This window comes from Micromys minutus (genome assembly GCF_963924665.1).
Source record: "Micromys minutus genome assembly, chromosome: 32".
NCBI lineage: Eukaryota > Metazoa > Chordata > Mammalia > Rodentia > Muridae > Micromys > Micromys minutus.
Window position 1 is genome coordinate 8,914,757 of NC_137967.1, and position 19,235 is coordinate 8,933,991.

Below are 19,235 nucleotides of genomic sequence, written 5' to 3' on the forward strand. Positions count from 1 at the left end.
TGTTGTATTTCTTATAACTGAAAAAAAAAAAAAAAAAAAAAAAACCCCACAGTACCTGTATAATTCGATGTTATCAGCAACGGTGTATCTGGTCCTTCCTTCACATATTCACAATATACCGAGTGAATACTGGCAACCATACTTTTCTATCTTATGATGCACCTCCATTCTCGTATTTCTGGTTTGAAAGTTGAAGTTTCATACGCAGGCATTCATTCGCTGTTGTAGTTGGTTTTTGTTTCAGACATGTCTCGTATAACACATTCTGACCTCGAACAGCCCCACGCCTGCCTGGATGCTGCCATGCTTCCCACCTTACTAATGGACTGGACCCCTGAACCCAGTTAAATGTTGTCCTTGTAAGCATTGCCTTGGTCACTTGGTCATGGTGTCTCTTTACAGCAATGGAAACCCTAAGACAGAAGTTGGTACCAGGGACTGGGGTATTGCTGGGATCGGCCTGACCATGCTTTGGTTTGTAGGTTTTGTGATTTTGGAAAGGAGTGGGATGCTCTACGTGAGACTTAATAGGCTGTCCTCCTAGGAATGTAGAAGACTGTGCTGCTGAGGGTGACTTGAGCTCTGGAACCTTGGCTCTAGAGGTTTCAGAGAGGAGGGGTTTTAGTATGCTGCCTGGAGATTGGTGTGATATTTAATGAAGAATGTGGCCCCATTTTGAGCTTGTCTAAAGAGTCTATCTGAGGCTAAGGTATAAAGATTTCAATTAACTGCACTGATAAAGTCTCAGAAAAGCCCAGCATAGACTTTGTCCTCTGGTTTACTCTCATGAAAAGTGTTTTGATCCAGTGTAGCAAGGTTAGAAATAAATACAAAATGTATGGTTCAAATGAAAAAGGGTTACCAGGAAGTACAATGGAGTTAAATCCTGTGTCTAAGGAAACAGATTAAGGGAGTGGTGACACTGAGTAAGACCCCACACAGCTAAGCTTACCGTCTACGTGTTCACCAGGGAACATGGAATAACTTGCCTGTTGTTTTCATTTGGAACGCACTACAATCCAGAAATGGACAACACAGGTTTTGATCCATATCTTGAAGAATAATGGCCATGAAATCTCAGATCCAGGCATGGTGGTACACGCCTTTAACTTGAGGAGACAGAGCCAAACAGAGCTTGGAGTTCAAGGCCAGCCTAAGACAGAGTAAACTGCAGATAAAGAAAAGCTTAAGTCCAGGTGTGCTGGTACATGCTATAATCACAGAATCCAGGAGACAGAGCCATGCAGATTTCTGAATTTAAGGTCATTCTCCAAAGCAAGGTCAAGAACAGTAAAGCAGAACTCAGAAGCTTCAGCCATGTGGTTCTGGCTTTAGAGTCAAGAATAGAAGAAACTACTGGGACAAGAGATGCTGGTCAGCTGACGCTAAGAAATTAGTGGTGATTAAGAAGAGGCCAGCATCACCGAGGTGAAATCTTCTGGAAATGTGTTCTTAGAGGATAAGGAAGCTGTGTTCCAGAGATAGCCAAGGTTGTACATTGTGCTGAGGCTGAACTTGGTAAAGGACCAAGCTAGTTAATTCTATCATATGTCTAGCTTGTCCTCAGTTTGGCAAATTGAAAAACCACAGTTTGTTCCAAGAACCAGAACACACCCAAGTAACACAGATACCAACCTTGATATCCACTCCACTCTTGGTAAGGGGAAATGCTGAGTGTCCTGTTCAGGACAAATGACTCAAGCTATAGCAAAGTTTATGATGTTAGCTAAAATGTTCTGCAAGCTGTGCTTTCTAAAATGCCATCCAATCATGTAACTGCCAAGTTGGAAAGCCCCTTATCCAGCTTACACTGTTTAAAAAGCAAGGCTGATACCAGCTCAGCACCCTCTATACCCGCCCACTGCGCTAGAGAGGTTGGAAGCTCAAGCATGAATAAAGACTCGGTGCTTTTGCATACAACTGGACTCCTGATTGTATTTGCTGATCTCTGGTGACCGTGAGGTCTGGGCATAAAAGGAAGAATCAATCAGTTAGCACTGGTTTTGAAGGCATAAAGGGTCATGGATAGAAGCTGAAGCTTGGCACTGTGTGAGGCCAGAAAAGGCCACTGGTGAAGGTGCAGCCTCCGCTGTAGATGATGCCTCAAGACTGAAGGGGTCATGCAAAGCAGTTGAGGCTTGGCACCATGAGGGAACCTATGAGAGACTCTTGGCCATGCCTAGTTGAAGCACAAGACCCCAGCATGCTAGAGATGCCAGTACCACGGGATGATCACCAAGAACAGAACCATTAGTGGAGTGGATCAACCAGAGCCAGAAGTGTTCCAGTGGGCAGAGCTGGAGAAGTGACCCAAGCCCTGTGGAGGAGCCCAGAAGATCATGTGTGGATCCCAGACATTGGAACAGGATGCTGCAGTTGAATGTGCCTTCGAGACACTAAGATGTTAAAGATGCCAGAGTCATGGGATGCCTGCCAAGGAAAGCCGTTAGCAGGCTGTGAAACCAGTCCAGAAGAAAGACATTTGTTGTGGTCAAAAAGATGAAAGAAAAAAAAAAAAAAGGAGTTGGAGATCTGAAGAGCATTTTGACATCAGACCTGGAGATGCAGTTTGGAGTTTTCCCAGCTGGTTTCCTGATTTTTCTTTGGGGGTTATAGTTAAGTGACAAGATGAATCTCAGAAGCGACTTTAGACTTTGAATTTTTAACATTGTTGAGGCTGTCAAAGACTATGGGACTTTAGGCGATGAGACTCTCCTACTAATCATGTGGGACCCAGTCTTCTATCAGATGAAGATGTGGAACTGTCAGCTCTGCCTGTTCCCTGCCTGCCTGTACACTGCCATGCTCCTGCCTTAATGACGGACTGAACCTCTGAACCTGTAAGCCAGCCCAGATTAAAATTTATCCTTATAAAGAGTTGCCTTCCTCATAGTATCTCTTTACAGCAATGCAAACCCTAAGGCAGTGTCACCTCATAGTAAAGGGAACCTTCATTAAGACAGTGACAGTTACTGGTGTGTGACTAGGGTCTAATCTCAGTCCTCTATTCACACCTTACCACACAGTGCCGTATGTTGGCTGACAGCTGGCCTCATAATTGTTACCTGTTAGCAGTAAAGCTGAATTCAGTTAAAAACTTGGATGTTTTCATACCAAAAACAAAAACCACCTCATACATCAGAAAGAACCAAAAACTGGGAGACAGGTTGATACAGCTAATTCTTCCCAGAAACTCCAAAAGTGAAGTGTCTGCTCAGGGTAAGCATTCAACATGGACAACATGCTAACTGTCCCGTTGGTGCCTTCCTCCGTCCAATGTGCATTCACTGACCTCGAAGGCAGCGGACAGAAGATTCCACCACAGGCCATGGCCCAAAGCCGTGCTCCAGCTTGAAGATCACCTCAGGTTTGGTCACGCACTGTCCTGTAAGTGTCGAAGAATAAACAAGTTTTTGCAAAGGGGTTAGGTGCAGTCAGTCCACTAACATTAATGACACACAACAGATCTAACAAGCAAACCCTTCCCTCCGTCTGTCTGTTGCCTTGGTCACAGTGTTTTGTCACAGCGGCAGGAAGGTAAGGAAGACACCAGGTAATTACCGACTGAAACTTTTCAAAGCCACAAGCGAACATAAATCTTTCCTCCTGTTAAGTTTACTTGCAGTCATGTTGAGAAACATGAATATTTAACCAACTGAGGAAAAGCAATAGACCTTCTTTCTCCCTGTACAGATCTGTTAAAACTGGATCAAAATTTAAGCACAAGACAGAAGCTATAAAGTTGTTAACATATACAGAATACACTTTGGAGCAACCATACAGTGTTTTCATATGTGTATAAAAAAGCAGACAAAAGCAAAATGATGATGCATCTCGATACCGTCTCTACAGAAAGGCCAACAACTAATAGAAGAAACAATTCTACATGGGTGAAAACACGGGCAAAGGATTCATCCGAGACAGTCACTTACAGAACCACTAATGACCTCCAAGCCCTAAGGAGAAGGAACAGTCACCCTCCTCTTAACTAAGGGTAAAAGGCCTGAAGAGACATTTCTTAAACACAAACAGCCCACAAAAATACAAAAAGAAAGCTCACAGCACCTAGTCATCGTGAAAACATCAATCACAACCACAAGGAAGTGTGGCTTCTTTCTTCTTAGCCTGGCCACCAAAGACTCACAAGAACAAATACTGAAAAGTCCCCGGGATGACAGCGCTAATGCAGGCCAGTACAGCTAACATGTAATAGAGTATAAAACATTCTCAGAACTAGCCAGAACGACCGCATGTTGCTATTTTTCTGCTGACTGAACAGTCAAGAAGGGTACCATGCAGAGAAAGCTGCAGCTCCCTGGGTATTACAGTGTTGTTCACAAAAGCTAAGGCAAGCGTCCATCAACAGCGGACAGAGATCATGTGGTACACAGAATAGCACGACTCCCTGAGGAGAACAAAGTCTTATGGTGACATGCAGGGGGTCATGGGAAGCTGTGGTGCTGTCATTTCCTCTGAGCTTAAAGTCCAGCAGCTGTGGTGACCTGCAGGAGACTCCCGTCCACAGCCACGGCAACACTGGACCACAGAGAGGATGCCTAGCTCTGCGGTGATGGTAACACCGTGGGTCTCTTGGACATTTCCACGTGGGATTGTCACAAACACGACCAGCATTCCATTCAGGACTGGCTGTCAGCCAACTGTGCCACACAAGAAGGTAGAACCTGAGTGGGGCAGGGGTTGCTACACTCGTCTGAAGCCCTTGTTCTCCAAGGATCCCAGGGTTCGCTTACTGTCTAAGCTGGAACGGATGGAACCTTTCTTCTGGCTTATCCACTCACTTCACACTTGTGAGCAGAAGTTTCCTTATGTCTGCCCAGGAAAATCAAAGCCATAACCCGAATGTCATAATCTGTACGTCATAAAACATCCAACTCTCAACACTGAAAAATGGGGAATGGGATACACAGGGGAGAGGAAAAGGCAAAAGCCTGGGAGTATTTACTGAGAGGCATATGGAAATCATGGGTAACCCACACCCCGAGACAGGGCTGCTCAGTGTGACCCTGACTCTTCACAAGCTTGTTCTCAGTGTGACCCTGACTCTTCACAAGCTTGTTCTGGAGAACAAGCTGTTTTGCTTTTTTTCTTGAAAGACAAAAACAAATTAGTTAATTAAAACAGGAGTCAGCAATAATTCCTAAGACGACCATCAGAAAACGTGACTGGTACTGAGGGTTGCAGGCCACACTCACCCAAGAACAGGAGACTGCTGTAGTTCTCCAGCATCACGTCCCTGTACAGAGTCCTCTGAGCGACATTCAGATGCTGCCATTCATCCCAGCTGAAGTGCACCGCAATGTCTTCAAACGACACGGAACCCTGGGAGGGACACATTCCTTTTTAAACTTTGGGAACACAAACTCTCTCCGGGTGGTCTCAGTATCTTCTGCATGGAACCACACGCATGAAGACATATTCCCCCATAAGGTAAGCAAGAGTAACGCTAAAACCAAACGCATCCTGGGAATACGTGTGTGCCCAGGGGAGACAACAGGGCCACAGAGATCATTAACTTTGGGCCGGGAGAATTTTCACAGATTACTTGTGTGAAATGTTCGTGAACACAATTTAGTTCTTCAGAATATATTGCTCAGAATTCAGAGGACAATGACAAGACACTGCTTGAAAGATACCATACAGAACCAAAAGTTGACCACAGTGTGGAATGGGAGGCTGATGAATGGGAATGCTCACAGGGAGGTGAGCAGTTAGGAACGACGGGCCCGGGAGGGTGTTCACCCTGACTCCGCATCTCCATACACTGGACAGGAGGCTGCTGTGGGCACCGGCCCTTTTGAGTATCAGAGCACTCTAGGTAATGTACCAACAACAGGACAAAGTTGGTTCTTCGCCTTTCACACCCCTTCCTGCTGCTTCCTTCTTGCCCCTCTTGTTTTAAGGGTTGCTGGACCTCTGCCCTTCCACCTCCTTTATAGGACCCTCAGAAACCACTCCCCTTGTCAGCAGTAGTGAGAAACAGAACAGAGATGTGGCTCTCCTGTGTTCCTTGCAGCAACCTGAGCAGTTGTTTTCAGAACTGACACTCAGTTAAGGACAGCATCCCTTTTTTAAAATTATTTTGATCTTTCTTATTTTTAATTGTAGACCACACGCACAGGTGCTCACAGAAACCAGAAGAATTGGTCCCCCCCCCCAAGAAGTTACAGGTGAACCACCTGATGAAGCGCTGCAGTTCCTGGGCATCACACCACAAAAGTCACTGGGCCACCAAAGCCTTCAAGGCATTGGCAGGCTTCTTCCTCCCCTCCCCCAACTGGTGGCCACCCCAGTAAACTGTCCCAATAGAGCTGTTCAAAATGGTGCACACACCCCCACCCCACCATTAAACCACCACACCACAGGCTCCAATTGTCAAGGGAGCTGTCCAAGCTGGCACACCTCCTTTTCTGCCTCAAAGGGAGGCTTCCACAGTGGAGACACCCTTCTTGCATCAGATTATGGCCAGCATTAGGAACTGTCCACAGTGGCCAGGCCTTCTTACATGCCTCAGCCTACAGCTGCACTGTTCTTAACATTATCTTCCAAACTCCTACTGAACATCCCACAGAGCTCTTAACATCCCAATGGCTCTTTTAGCTCAAAGTTCCAAAGTCCTTTCACAGCCCTCCCCAAAACATGGTCAGGTTGTCACAGGAATACCCCACTATGCTGGTTCCAATTTGTCTTAGGCAGGGTTTCTATTCCTGCATAGAACATCATGACCAAAAAGCAAGTTGGGGAGGAAAGGGTTTATTCAGCTTACACTTCCACATTGCTGTTCATCACCAAAGGAAGTCAGGACTGGAACTCAAGCAGGTCAGGAAGCAGAAGCTGATGCAGAGGCCACAAAGGGATGTCACTTATTAGCTTGCTCAGCCTGTTTTCTTATAGAACCCAGGTCCACCAGCCCAGGGATGGCACCACCCACAATGGCCTGGGCCCTGCCACCTTGATCACTAATTGAGAAAATGCCTTACAGTTGGATCTCATGGAGGCATTTCCCCAACTGAGGCTCTTTTCTCTGTGATAACTCCAGCTTGTGTCAAGTTGACACAAAACCAGCCAGTAGAGTTGGTCTTTCAGCTTGAGAGTCCTCTCTGTGCTCTTTGCCTCACTGATAGGGGCACAGAAATTAGAAACATTCACATCACCTGCCCAGCCTAGATGTGGGTTCTGGGAAGTTGGAATCAGGTCCTCACACCTTCATGCCAAATACTATACATTCAACTATCTCCCCAGCCCTTCCTTCATCTCCATGGGCTGTGCTTCCACCATTAAATGCTGTTCCGCCTCCTCCTCCTGACATCCACTCTCAGGTTCCCTCAAAATTTCATCCTTCTCCTGCAACGAGTTTCCTCAATGAGGGGTGAGAATTATGCTTATCTGTGGGTAGAAGGTGAATGTTTAAAATGTAGGTAGAGATCACACTAGTACAGCGGAAGTTGTAGGTTCTCCTTCGAAACCCATGACTTCACTAGCACAGGGTCGCTGACTAGGCAGTTTCCCTCCAAATGCAAAGCAGTAGACCCAAACCCCCAAGACACACCTACAAAACTGCACCCAAGGCTCAGGGACCATTGCCAAAGAGACAAAAAGACCATGAGGGGTATAGAAGTGGAGTCTGATGTGAGATCGTGTTTCCTCAAAATGTCAGAAGCTACATCCATAAAGTCTCACCAACATGGCTGCCTAAATATGACCTGAACAACAAACAGTGATAAATATAAGGACAGGGAAAGCTCAGAGAGCCTTAACCCCAACAAATAACTGTGGGCGACTACAGCCTGCTGAGATCGGGAGTTGTCCTTCCTGGGGAAGAGTGTGTCACATGCTCAGCCTGGACACACACATTCAGGTTATGTTATAAAGACCTATGACCTATAAACAGGCTGTGCTTTTCCTTTTCTCCCTCAGAACCACTTCTCCTAACACCAGAACGCTAGTGTTCTCCCTCACACACTCACAGCCTCAGCCTGTCACACCTTTGCCCCCACTGTCCCTCCTCAGAACTGTTTTGCCCACTTACTCTTCAGACTTCTGCAGGCCATCTCCCCTACCCAAGAATCACCTCCTTGCTAACAAGCCCGATTCCTCTCTCGATGCTGTCTTTTCCCCTTCCACTCAGAAGGCCTGCTTCCCCCACTGCCACCCATAGGCCACCCTCGGACACTCTTGTTCCTAGTCCACCTTCACAGACTGAGGATCATTGGCATACTCTCTTCCAGCCTCCAGATGTCTTCCAGGGCCTAGTGCAGCCACAGTCTTAGGCAGTCCCAGAAGCCACTGCTTCAAGATGATAAAGTATGGAAAAATCAGTCTGCCCCCCCCCCCAAAAAAAACCCAGACAGACTTATTAACCTGCAAAATCACAACAAACAAAAACAGGATGATGGAGCAAAAAAATAAATAAAACAGATTTGCAGACAGAACACAATCAGACAGCCTATATGCCCCTTTGGGGTACAGTTCTCACCCCGTCTCCTTGATTTCTACTGTTTTTCGTTGCTCTAGCCCCTGCCCTGGATTGACTGCCCAGAGCTCAGCTACAGCAGTGGCTTGTCTCAAGTGAAATCTGGAAACGCTCCACTTGTCGGGGTGCGCCTCAGGTGGGAACTAGAGAACACCTGAACCACTCATTTGAGTCGTGTTCTGAAACTAGTTTCAGCTGTCCACCTGCCAAGTCTTCCCAGGCACTGGACAACTGGAAGCAGGAGTGACCCTCTAACATAGCCCAGGGTCAGGCCTCTGGTTCTTACTGTGGCCATCTGGAGGGTCCTGTAATCTGGGTCTCTAACCATTGCTGTACCTCAGTCTGCAAGTCTCTTCACTGGGTCTTCTGTCCAGAGAGTAACAAGACCCCAACAGGACAGACCCATTCATAACCCTTTTTTTCATACAGTCTTAGGGTTTACTGCTGTGAACAGACACCATGACCAAGGCAAGTCTTATAAGGACAACATTTAATGGGGGCTGGCTTACAGGTTCAGAGGTTCAGTCCATTATCATCAAGGTGGGAACATGGCAGCATCCAGACAGGGATATGGTACAGATGGTGCAGAAGGAGCTGAGAGTTCTACATCTTCATCTGAGGGCTGCTAGCAGAATGCTGGCTTCCAGGCAGCTAGGCTGGGGGTCTTAAAGCCTACACCCACAGTGACACACCTACTCCAATAAGGCCACACCTTCTAAAGATGCCACGCCCTGGTCTGAGCTTAAAGAAACCATCACATTCTGTTCCCTGATCCCCATTGGCTTGTTTCAACATGAGTCTATGGGGGCCATACCTCAACAAGGCACAATGCAAAATACACTTAGTCCAATTTCCAAAGCCCCCATTGTCTATAACTGTCTCGGCAATGTTAAAAGTCAAATCTCTGCTGAGATCCTTTCAATCACTTCACTGTAATCCCCAAAGCAAGACAGAAAGCCAACTGGGCAAACTCCAAACTCTGAGTCTCCATGTCTGATGTCAAAGTAGTCTTCAGATCTGCAATTTCTTTTTCATCTTTGTTGACTGTAGCAAACCTTTCTCCTTGGCTGGTTCCACCCTGTTAGCAGCTTTCCTCAGCAGATATCTCATAGTTCTGGCATCTGAATATCTTGGGGTCTCCAAGGCAACTTCAGTTTCACAGATCTTGTTCCAAAGTCTGGGATCCACACATGATCTGAACTCCTCCTTAGGGCTGGTCTCACATCACCAGCTCTGCCCTTTGCAGCACTCTGGGCTGTGGTTGATCCACTCCACTGCTGCAGCTGCTGTTCTTGGTGATCATCCCATGGCACTGGCATCTCCAATAGGCTGGGGTCTTCTGCTGCAACTAGGCTTCACCAATAGCCTCTCATGGGCTGTCTTCATAGTGCCAAGACTCAACTCCTTTGCATGACCCCTTCAGTCCCGGGCTGTCAACTGCAACTGAGGCTGCACCTCCACCAATGGCCTTCCATGGCCTCTCACAGTGCCGAGCCTCAGCTGCTCTCCATGACTCCTTCATGCCTTCAAACCCAGTACCACCTGGGTGAGTCTTACACATTACCACGTCCAGCCACAGCATGAGGTACAACCTTGGCTCTCTCTGGAACACAGCTTCTTTGTGCTCTCAGAAGACACTTCCCAGAAGATTTCACCTCAGTGATCCTGGTCTCTTAATCACCAGTAATATTTCTTAGCTCCAGCTGACCAGCATCAATTGTCCCAGTAATCTTCTTCTCCTCTTGACTATAAAGTCAAAGATGCAAGGCGGAAGCTGCCAAATTTCTGCTGCTTGCTGGGGCTGGAACATGGCCCCCTTGTTCTATTACTTTATCATCAGCTTTCTGTTTTCTCTCGCCTAAGCTGGGCTGTCCTAGAACTCGAGCTGTAGATAGACCTTGAACTCAGAGATCTACAAGGTCCTTCCTCCAGGGATTAAAGGATCTAAATATCTGGGTGGGATCTTGCCCCAAGGTCACCACTCCCTTAATTCAATTTAATATCCTTGAACACAGGATTCTGCTGTTTCACTTCCTGGTGCCCCTTTAATACTCCAACCATACGTTTTATATTTATTTCTTCTTTCTCCACTTGCTATACTTATTCCAAATGCTCTTCATGAGACTTAACCAGAGAATGAAGTCTATAATGGGTGTTTCTGAGAATTCCTTTGTCTTAGTCAGGGTTTCTATTCCTGCACAAAATATCATGACCCAGAAGCAAGTTGGACAGGAAAGGGTTTATTCAGCTTACACTTCCACATTGCTGTTCATCACCAGAGGAAGTCAGGACTGGAACTCAAGCAGGTCAGGAAGCAGGAGCTGAAGCAGAGGCCATGGAGGGATGTCACTTACTGGCTTGCTTCCCCTGGCTTGCTCAGCCTGCTTTCTTATAGAACCCAGGTCTACCAGCCCAGGGATGGCTCCACCCACAAAGGGCTGGGCCCTCCCCCCTTGATCACTAGTTGAGAAAATGCCTTACAGCTGGGTCTCATGGAGGCATTTCCTCACTGGAGGCTCCTTTCTCTGTGATAACTCCAGCTTGTGTCAAGTTGACACACAACCATGCTTTGTCAATGCAACTAATCTGAGTCTCTTCACCTTAGCCTCGGGCCAACTCTTCAGACAGGAGCAAAAGAGCAGATAGTCTTCACCAAAATACTACAAAAGAAAGAAGTCTTCAGGACATATACTGAAGCTCTACTCTCTCCACTGAAACCTCTTGGGCCAGATCTCCACAGTTCAAATCACTCTCAGCAATAAAATCTTCCATATTCACACATACTAGGATAGTTCATTAAGCCCCACTTAAAACATTCCACTGTTTTCCAAACCCAAGGTCTCCAAATCCAAATCCTTCCAAACAAAAGCTTGGCCAGGCTTATCACAGCAATACTCTAGTCCCTGGTACCAACTTCTGTCTTAGTTTGGGTTTTACTTCTGAGACATACCTACTCCAACAGGGCCACACTTTCTATTAGTGCCACTCCCTGGGCTGAGCATAGACAATCACACACACTGTCCCCTAAATTCATCGAGTAGCAGGGGAGACAGAGAAGCAGCTAATGCCTGAATGCCTGCCAAATGTCTGTCCTTCCCCTGGGTTCCTCTTCACTTCTGCACAAAAATGACCCACTACCAACCCTGTGGGTGTAGGTCTATAATCCCAGATAAGTTCAAGGCCACACTGGTCTACACTGGGACCCTGTCTCTATCATGGCGTACAATTCGCCTAATAGGCACAAATCTCCAGGTATTTGATCCTCGATACATGCATACACACAGAAACAGCTCAGAGAAGAGGCTAATAAAAGTTACCCAGGAATGAAGCAAGAATCAGTACTTCCAACCCATGTGCTAGAATCCCAGGGTCCCAGAAACTTCGCTCCTGTCCAAGATATGGTAAGGCATCCTAATACTGAACAAAGATGTAGCGGCAGCAGAGGTGTTGTCCGTTCCCACGCCTAGGTCTGACAGTCAAAGCCAGTCACATATTCAGAGAAATACATCACACAGATTCGGATCAACACCCAGACAGAGGCATACAGAGTGTTGTGATTGGGTAAGCAAGCTAGCCCTGGACCCACGTCCCCAGATGCATATGGATGAGTAGTGGAGAAGCAGAGAGGCAATCAGCCACTGCCTTCTCAATAGTGGTATAAGATTCACACAGCCTATGTCCCAGAGACCCCAAATGGCTTAAGGAAATGCTTCCTGAGGAATGGGTGGTAAGAAACTAAAGTTCGCGACAGCAAAGCCACAGTCTGGCCAGCGATCGTACACCTAGACTTAGACTCAGGGTCAAAATCAGACACGGAGACAGGCACACAAACCCCGAGGCGCACTCAGAACCCGGAGCGGAAAACACAGCGCGAGTCCCGGAACGCACTGGCCTAGATGCAGGGACCACTGCGCTTTCCGCAGCGCGCCTGGCCAGACCACTCTCGGAAAGCCGTTCTCCGCTGCCCCGGCCCAGGTGCCCGAAAAGCCATCAGCCCTGGCAGGACACCAGTGCCGGGCTGGACGGGACGGTCCTGAGAGGCCAAGCAGGAAGGTGCGGTGCGCCAACACTGAGCCCAGGTCGGGACGCCACGCGCTTACCATTTCCGGTTCCCGAACACCGGGGTCCTAATTATGGAGCGTCCCTAGGCAGCGAGCAAGAAGACACTGGCGACGACAGGACAAGGCAGGGAATCCCAGAGACTGAGAAGCGCCTGACAGATCCCAACGGGGATGGTGGTGGGTGGGTACTGGCTAGTGGGCGGGGAAAAAGAACCGTAAGTTTCAAGCCCGCCCCCCTACTTTCTCAAGGAATTCGATTGGATCCTCCTATAACAGTGCTTTTGATTGGACAGGGGTTTAGGCCTTGCCCTCCAGAGTGACGGGAGGAAGAGGATAGATTAGTGTCTTTCCAGTGGCCAGCAAATGTTTGGCAGGTCTTAGAGTGCTGAGCCAGCAGCACTCCAGCCACGCGGAACGACTGATCAGCTCTAGCTAAGGGGGTATTTTAAGACAGACGCTTAGACGCAATTAATTGAATATTCAAGGGTATAAGGGTATATCAGCTAATGATTGATATACAAATGTTTCTTGTTCGTAAGTGGGAAATTGCATTAGCCTTTGCAAAAACCAGACAGAAGTGAAGATTTTATTCAAAGCAGGATTCTTTTTATTTTCTCGTAGCTGCTGCTGTCAAATGTAAAATGCTTTACTTCCCTTGGCGGGGGTGGGGTGGGGGTGGGGTGATGGCCTTTAAAAGCAAACGTTAGTTATGTTGATGGCTAGGTTTATGTTTAAAAGTTTAACTACAAAGTACACAACTTTGGACTTCCAAGATGTTAAGGGTTGTTGTGACAATTGCTTGGTCTTGCACATTAACAATACTGATGGTCCCAAGGTTAACAGCTGCTTCTGCTTCTGTAAACAAAGCTTGTCGTGCTGGAGATACCCAGGACACCTGCCTGCAAGATCTCTGTACAAGCACGTAATAGCAGGGCCACCAGAAGCCACAGGAGGGTGCTGTGAATGTAAATATGTTTTTCTTTTGTCCTGTTTTCGTTTCTTCCTTTATAAACTCCTGACCTACTATGGCTATGGGCTATATATATGGGAATCCTGGGTCTCTTGGCACCAGTATCTGCATAAGAGCCTCTTCATTGTTAAGATATATTCATGCTCAGAGTCTCTGAAAAACCACAGACCCATATCATGTTTGAGAGTTAAGTCTATGTGTTGCTGTTGCAGAGACTGGAGTTGGGTCACTTGAGCTCTACGGGATTTAACACACTCTTCTGCCTCCTAGGGACACTGAAATCACATGATTGTACTTTTAAAGGAGAAGCGTGGATAAAATTGATATTCCTGCTTATCAGGAAAAGTGTAATTCTGCCAGGGGGTCAAGATGGACCTGGTAAGAACCATTCTAGTTCTAAAAGGACAACACGGTTGTACTTAGAGATCATCCTGGGAATATTCTTGCTGTGTAAATCTCCCATATGCACATGTGGCCAGACTTTCTGTCTCCTGTCTCTGTTTAAACTGGTCAATGTTATCTGGGGACAGGACTTGAAAGAGATTTAAGGACGACCACATCAGTAGAATCCATAAGCCTAATGTGTACTTAAATTAACAAGATCTTCTATTCCTACCCAGCCCCTCCTGCATCAGCCAAAGCCAGACTATTAAAGGGCTCTTTTCTCTTATTTTCCCTGAGTGTTAGGGGTGGGTTCTCACTGGGTTGGAAAAGGGACGCATTTCCACCTCAGTTCCACACAGAGATTCTCCAGTATTCATGATTTAAATAAAAATATAAAAACAGAAACTCTGTACACCAGGGATAGTGACTCATGCCTAATTCTGGAGGAGAGAAGATTGGAAGCCAGCCTGCCCTATGGACTGTGTAGTAATCACCACAGTTAACATACCAAGACTTCATCTAAATCGCCCGCAGGGGGGATGGGACACTAGGACACTTGAAGGTGCATGCTGATACACAGCTATCATGAATTTCAGCTTACTTCCCGAGAGTAAGGCAGGGGACTCGTTTATACCCAGAAGTCAGAGGCCAGCCTTGGGCACACAAAGAGAGCCTCTCTCAATAGACAAACAGCTGCAAACAGCTGGGCATTATGGCACACACTTCTAATCCCAGTACTTTGGAGGAAGAGGCAGGAGGATCTCTGTGTGTTTGAGGCCAGCCTGGTCTACGCCGTATATTCCAGGACAGCTAAGGCTATGCAATGAGAGACCCTGTCTCAAATGGCAAACAGACAACAACAACAGCATGAATCACTCGTTCGAAATACAAAGGAATCTCCCGGCAACCACACTCACAGCTGTTTTGTCTTTTGTTTTTTGTTTTTTTTTAAGATTATTTCTTTTCTGTATGTTTCTGTCTGAGAATTTGCATGCATGTGCACACTGTGCATATAGAAGCGTGTGGGGAGGGCAGAAGAGGGCATCGGTTTCCTTCAAACTAGACACATGCTGCTTGGGTGGTGATGTGGGTGCTGCGTCTAATCTCCAATCCTCTGCAAGAGCAGCAAGCTTTCTGAGCTGCTTAGCCCCTCTGGCATTTCGTTGGTAACTGCTAAATATCAGCCTCAAGGGTTCGCCCGGTTTTCTCTCTACACTTAGAATACAGAATACTTCCTGATGAACCCTGTACTACTGTCCCAGCTGCTTTTCATGAAAGAACCCTCAGTTGTATCTTTGAACTTGGAGTGTCAACAGCGCTGAAGGTGACATGGTAATGTCCAGTTAAGACTGACCTTAATGGAAGGAAGTCATTGTACAGGACGGAGGTGAAGAATGTGTTAAGAAAATGCTTTAAGAGGCCCCGCTTGAGCAAACTATGAAAACCCATGTCCCTGCTGGCCATTCTGCAGCTTCTCAAGGGAAAGTGACTTCTTTGTGCTCGTGTGCAAAGTTTTCTTTGCCACTGGCGAACAAACAAACCAATAGTAACTGTGATTTTTGCTTTTGTTTTGTCCTTTTCTTTCAATTAGCAGACTTTTCTCGCCTAGTTTTCTTTGTTGTCTCTCTATTCTATTTATTTATTGGTTTTTGTGGGGCATCACCTGCCTTTGGTACACTTGTAGTGTTCAGAGGACAACTTGTGAGGGTTGCTGTTCCTTCCTTCTACCATGTGAGTGCCTGGGTCACCTCATCAGGTTTGTATGGAGGGCCCTTTACTCACTGAAGTCATCCCATTGGCCAAGTTTCCTCCCTTAATGTTTTTTTAAATTTATGTGTATATGTGTGTGGCCAGAGAAAGAGGCTGAATATCTTAGTCTATGACACTTGGGCTTCATTCCCCTAGGACAAAGTTTCTTGCTTAACCTGGAGGAAAGCTGGCAGCCAGCCCACCCCAGTGACCCCTGTCTCCCATAGCCCTCAACTTTCTGATGTAGGCACTGGAGATTCAGACTCCGGGTTTCACACTTGGAAATTCACCCGTATTCTTTAAACGATTCCTCCAGCCCCTCTCTGGCTCAGTATGTAATCCACCCTGACTTGCTGGGAACTCATTACAGAGCCAGATATGACCTTGAACTTGTGGTAATCTATAATGCCTGAACACTTCTGTGATTAGAGTTAATGCAGAGTTAATGTGTTACTCTGCGTGGTTTTGATTCTGTTTTAATCAACACTGGAGGGCAGCAATAAACTTATATTACACAGACCAGATTACTTCATTATCTGAAAATACGAATGGTGTTATTTGGCCATGTTGTTCATAAATAACACGGTTTTGTTTATCATTTAAAAGTAAAGCCATAAAGATGCCTCCTTGGGTAAAGGAGTTTGCCACCAAGTTAGAGAAGCTGAGTTCCATTCCTCGAACCCAGATACTCTAAGGAAAGAAAGTTGTCCTTTGACCTCCACATGTGCTGAGAGCCATACTGTTTGCTTTTCGGGTGCTGTGTGGAAACTGACCAGAAGCAATCCAGAGAGGAAAGGGTTTGTTCGGCTCATAACTTAGAGTCTGTCTTTGAGGGAAGTCAGGGCATGTTGGGAACACAAAAGTTCTTGCGCCCACAGAGCATTAGGGAACCAGGACTGTTAAAACACACAGGATTTTCTCCCCAATGGAGGAGATTAAAATGCCTGTTTTCCACCCAAAACACTACAAGTGGATATTGTCAATGACCTGTTGACATGTGTGCTGTCTGTGGAGGCAGACCAAACTCACCTTTTGCTCACCTGACCAAATCTCTCCCTCTGTTGCTTCTAATTAATAAAACCCTTTCTTAGTGGAGATGCCACATATATCTTATGGCCTGCTGACCTCTATGCTATTAGTCAGAGCCCACATTAGATTCTAGGATGTTTAGCTCTAGAACCCACCCTTGTGGTCACATGTGCTTTGTAACAGAGTATATGGTAAAATCTTAAGCTTTATTGTGCACTTAGAACTAGAACGATTGTTTCCTGGAAGCTTTTCCCCAAACTGGACTGTATTTAAAATATGCTGACAGTGAACTGCCTGACATTACACTTTCAAAGTCTGGTCCAGGTTTTCATTCTCACGTCTCCGTGGGTTCACTTCCCTGCCAGGACAACTGCAGGGCTGCTTCCCTCAAGGGTGGTGTGATGGCTCTTCCTGGCTGTCAACCTGACCGTGTCTGGAATGAACCACACTCCAGACCTGGAGGGCTCACCTGTGATCCTGATCTTGAGGCTGGAAGACACAGGTTTCTGACCTGGATTTTGGCATGGAGATCTTGAGTCTTAGTGGATTTGAAAAGCTTAGGCCCAGGCAAAGTAGTACACGCCTTTAATCCCAGGAGACTGAGGAAAGGAGATCTCTGAGTTCAAGGTCAGCCTGGGACAAAGCAAGTCCCAGATCCAGGCGTGGCGGTACACACCTGTAATCGGGGCCACACCTTCTGCTGCAGACATAAATAGGGGCCTTGGAAGAAGGAAGAGCTGCTCTTTACATGCTTTACTTGCCAGCACATCTGTTAGAACCGAAACAACCAGCCTGACTGAGCAACTACTAGATTCTGGGACTTCCCATCCACAACTGCCCATTGTTAATTGGACTGCAGACTGTATGTAAGTCATCCATACAAATTCCCTTAACATATATAGAGACATCCCATAAGTTCTAGAGAACCCTGACTAATGCCGGTGGGAACTCCACTGGGGCAGAGGCTTGCAGCAGAAACCACGGAGAAATGATGCTGACCACATTATCGCAGTCAGCTACCTTTCTTAAACAGTGCAGGCCTGTCTGCCTAGGGACAGGTCCGCCCATGTTGGGCTGGGGCACTTCTAAATCAAGTTTTTTAGATGCCCCACATACAAGCTCACAGGCTAATTGGTTGGAAGCCACCTGTGTTCCTCTTCCCAGGTGTATAAAGCCAACAGCCAAGATTAGCCACCACAAACTTTACACTCAGATGCATACACAAGTTACACAAAATGAAGAAAGGCAGAGAAATGTATAAGTTCAATGGAAATCCAGGGCGGGGGCCAGGGGGAAGGCTATTTTTATGAGAATCAGAATGCTACCTCCTTTCTGGTATAATAAATACTCATAGACTAAAGACTCAGTACAGACTTAACAGAACCCAAAGTTGTTGATTGATTCACAAATCACTGGGTCAAAGCAGAACTCTAGTGAGTTGCCTGGAGCAGGTTGAAAGGGAACACAGGTCTCAGGATGTTCTGGCTAAGGGTACTAAAATGCTGATGATAACTTCTAAAAAGTCCTAAAAAACGTTCTCGCTCTTTCTGAGAATAAAAAGCTGCAGGCTTAGGCCACCAACTCCTGTAGCCTAACAGCAGGGGATAAAATAATGTGGCCTTTGTTCTATCTCAGGAGGAACTGCTCAGCTCTAACTTTCAACCTTCGAGTAGAAGTCACAGGAAGAAAAGGGGGCACTTAGAAAAGTGATCATGGCGGCAGCGAGCGCTATTGAGGCATACGAGCAAGTTCAGAAGGGCCCCCTGAGGCTGAAAGGCATCTCAGAGCTTGGCGTGGCAAAGCGGAGGAAGAAGAAGGACAAAGACAAGGCTAAGATGCTGGAGGCCATGGGGACGAGCAAGAAGAGCGAGGAGAAGAGGCGCTGCCTGGATGAGCGCACGCCGGCGCAGGCGGCCTTCGAAAAGATGCAGGAGAAGCGCCAAATGGAAAGAATCCTGAAGAAGGCGACAAAAACCCACAAGCAGAGAGTGGAGGACTTCAACCGACACCTGGACACACTCACCGAGCACTACGACATTCCCAAAGTCAGCTGGACCAAGTAGCCTGCCGGGGTGCAAAGGGCAGAAGGCAGGACGGACTGTATTGCTTCCCTCCGTGGTTTCTAGAATGTTTTTACACCTGGCTGGAGCATCTGCGGAGACCAAGCTTTCTGAAACCTGATTAAAGTCAGGCGCTCCTTTCACTGGGATTTGGTTTCGGGGATAGTTCCCTTTCCTGTTTGGACAGTGACACTGTGCTTGAGACGATGAGGTCATCTCTGGGTGAAGGCCATGGAAGGCTGCTCCCCTTCCCACCCCCACCGCAGCATCTGTTTTCACTTACACCACAATGCCAGGACAGGAAGCTCCTGCCTGTGGACCACCACAGAAGTTCCCACAGTGCTGCTCCATCTGGGGCCACCTGGACATCAGACTGCATCCGAAACACCATCTGAAGCAAGGGTGGGACACAGATCAAAGTGTCCAGCACATAGCCTGTCCCACAGTCCACCCAGTGGACTGCTATGGCAGATGTTGCTAATCACAGTTCT

At 46.9% G+C, this 19,235-nt stretch overlaps 2 protein-coding genes across 4 annotated transcripts in view; one reads left to right on the plus strand and one right to left on the minus strand.

The window, feature by feature from the left end:
- Positions 1 to 19,235, minus strand: part of LOC308413474 (uncharacterized protein) — a 43,089-nt gene that overhangs the window by 3,083 nt on the left and 20,771 nt on the right. Inside the window, exons 1-3 of one of the 3 annotated variants that reach the window (XM_080908470.1) lie at positions 12,592 to 12,718; positions 5,214 to 5,340; positions 3,293 to 3,385 (exon numbers count right to left, since the gene is read on the minus strand). In XM_080908470.1, coding sequence (XP_080764596.1) covers positions 3,293 to 3,385; positions 5,214 to 5,340; positions 12,592 to 12,594 — 223 coding nt within the window. In that variant the 5' untranslated portion in view covers positions 12,595 to 12,718. Of the gene's footprint in view, positions 1 to 55; positions 2,431 to 3,292; positions 3,386 to 5,213; positions 5,341 to 12,591; positions 12,719 to 19,235 lie in introns of those variants that run through there. The other 2 variants (XM_080908472.1, XM_080908471.1) reach the window with 2 other exon arrangements.
- Positions 18,397 to 18,747, plus strand: LOC308413250 (protein FAM32A-like; the record flags this gene model as incomplete). The annotated part of the gene is made up of 1 exon (XM_080908164.1): positions 18,397 to 18,747. The coding sequence occupies one exon, from the start codon at positions 18,397 to 18,399 to the stop codon at positions 18,745 to 18,747; it is 351 nt and encodes a 116-aa protein (XP_080764290.1).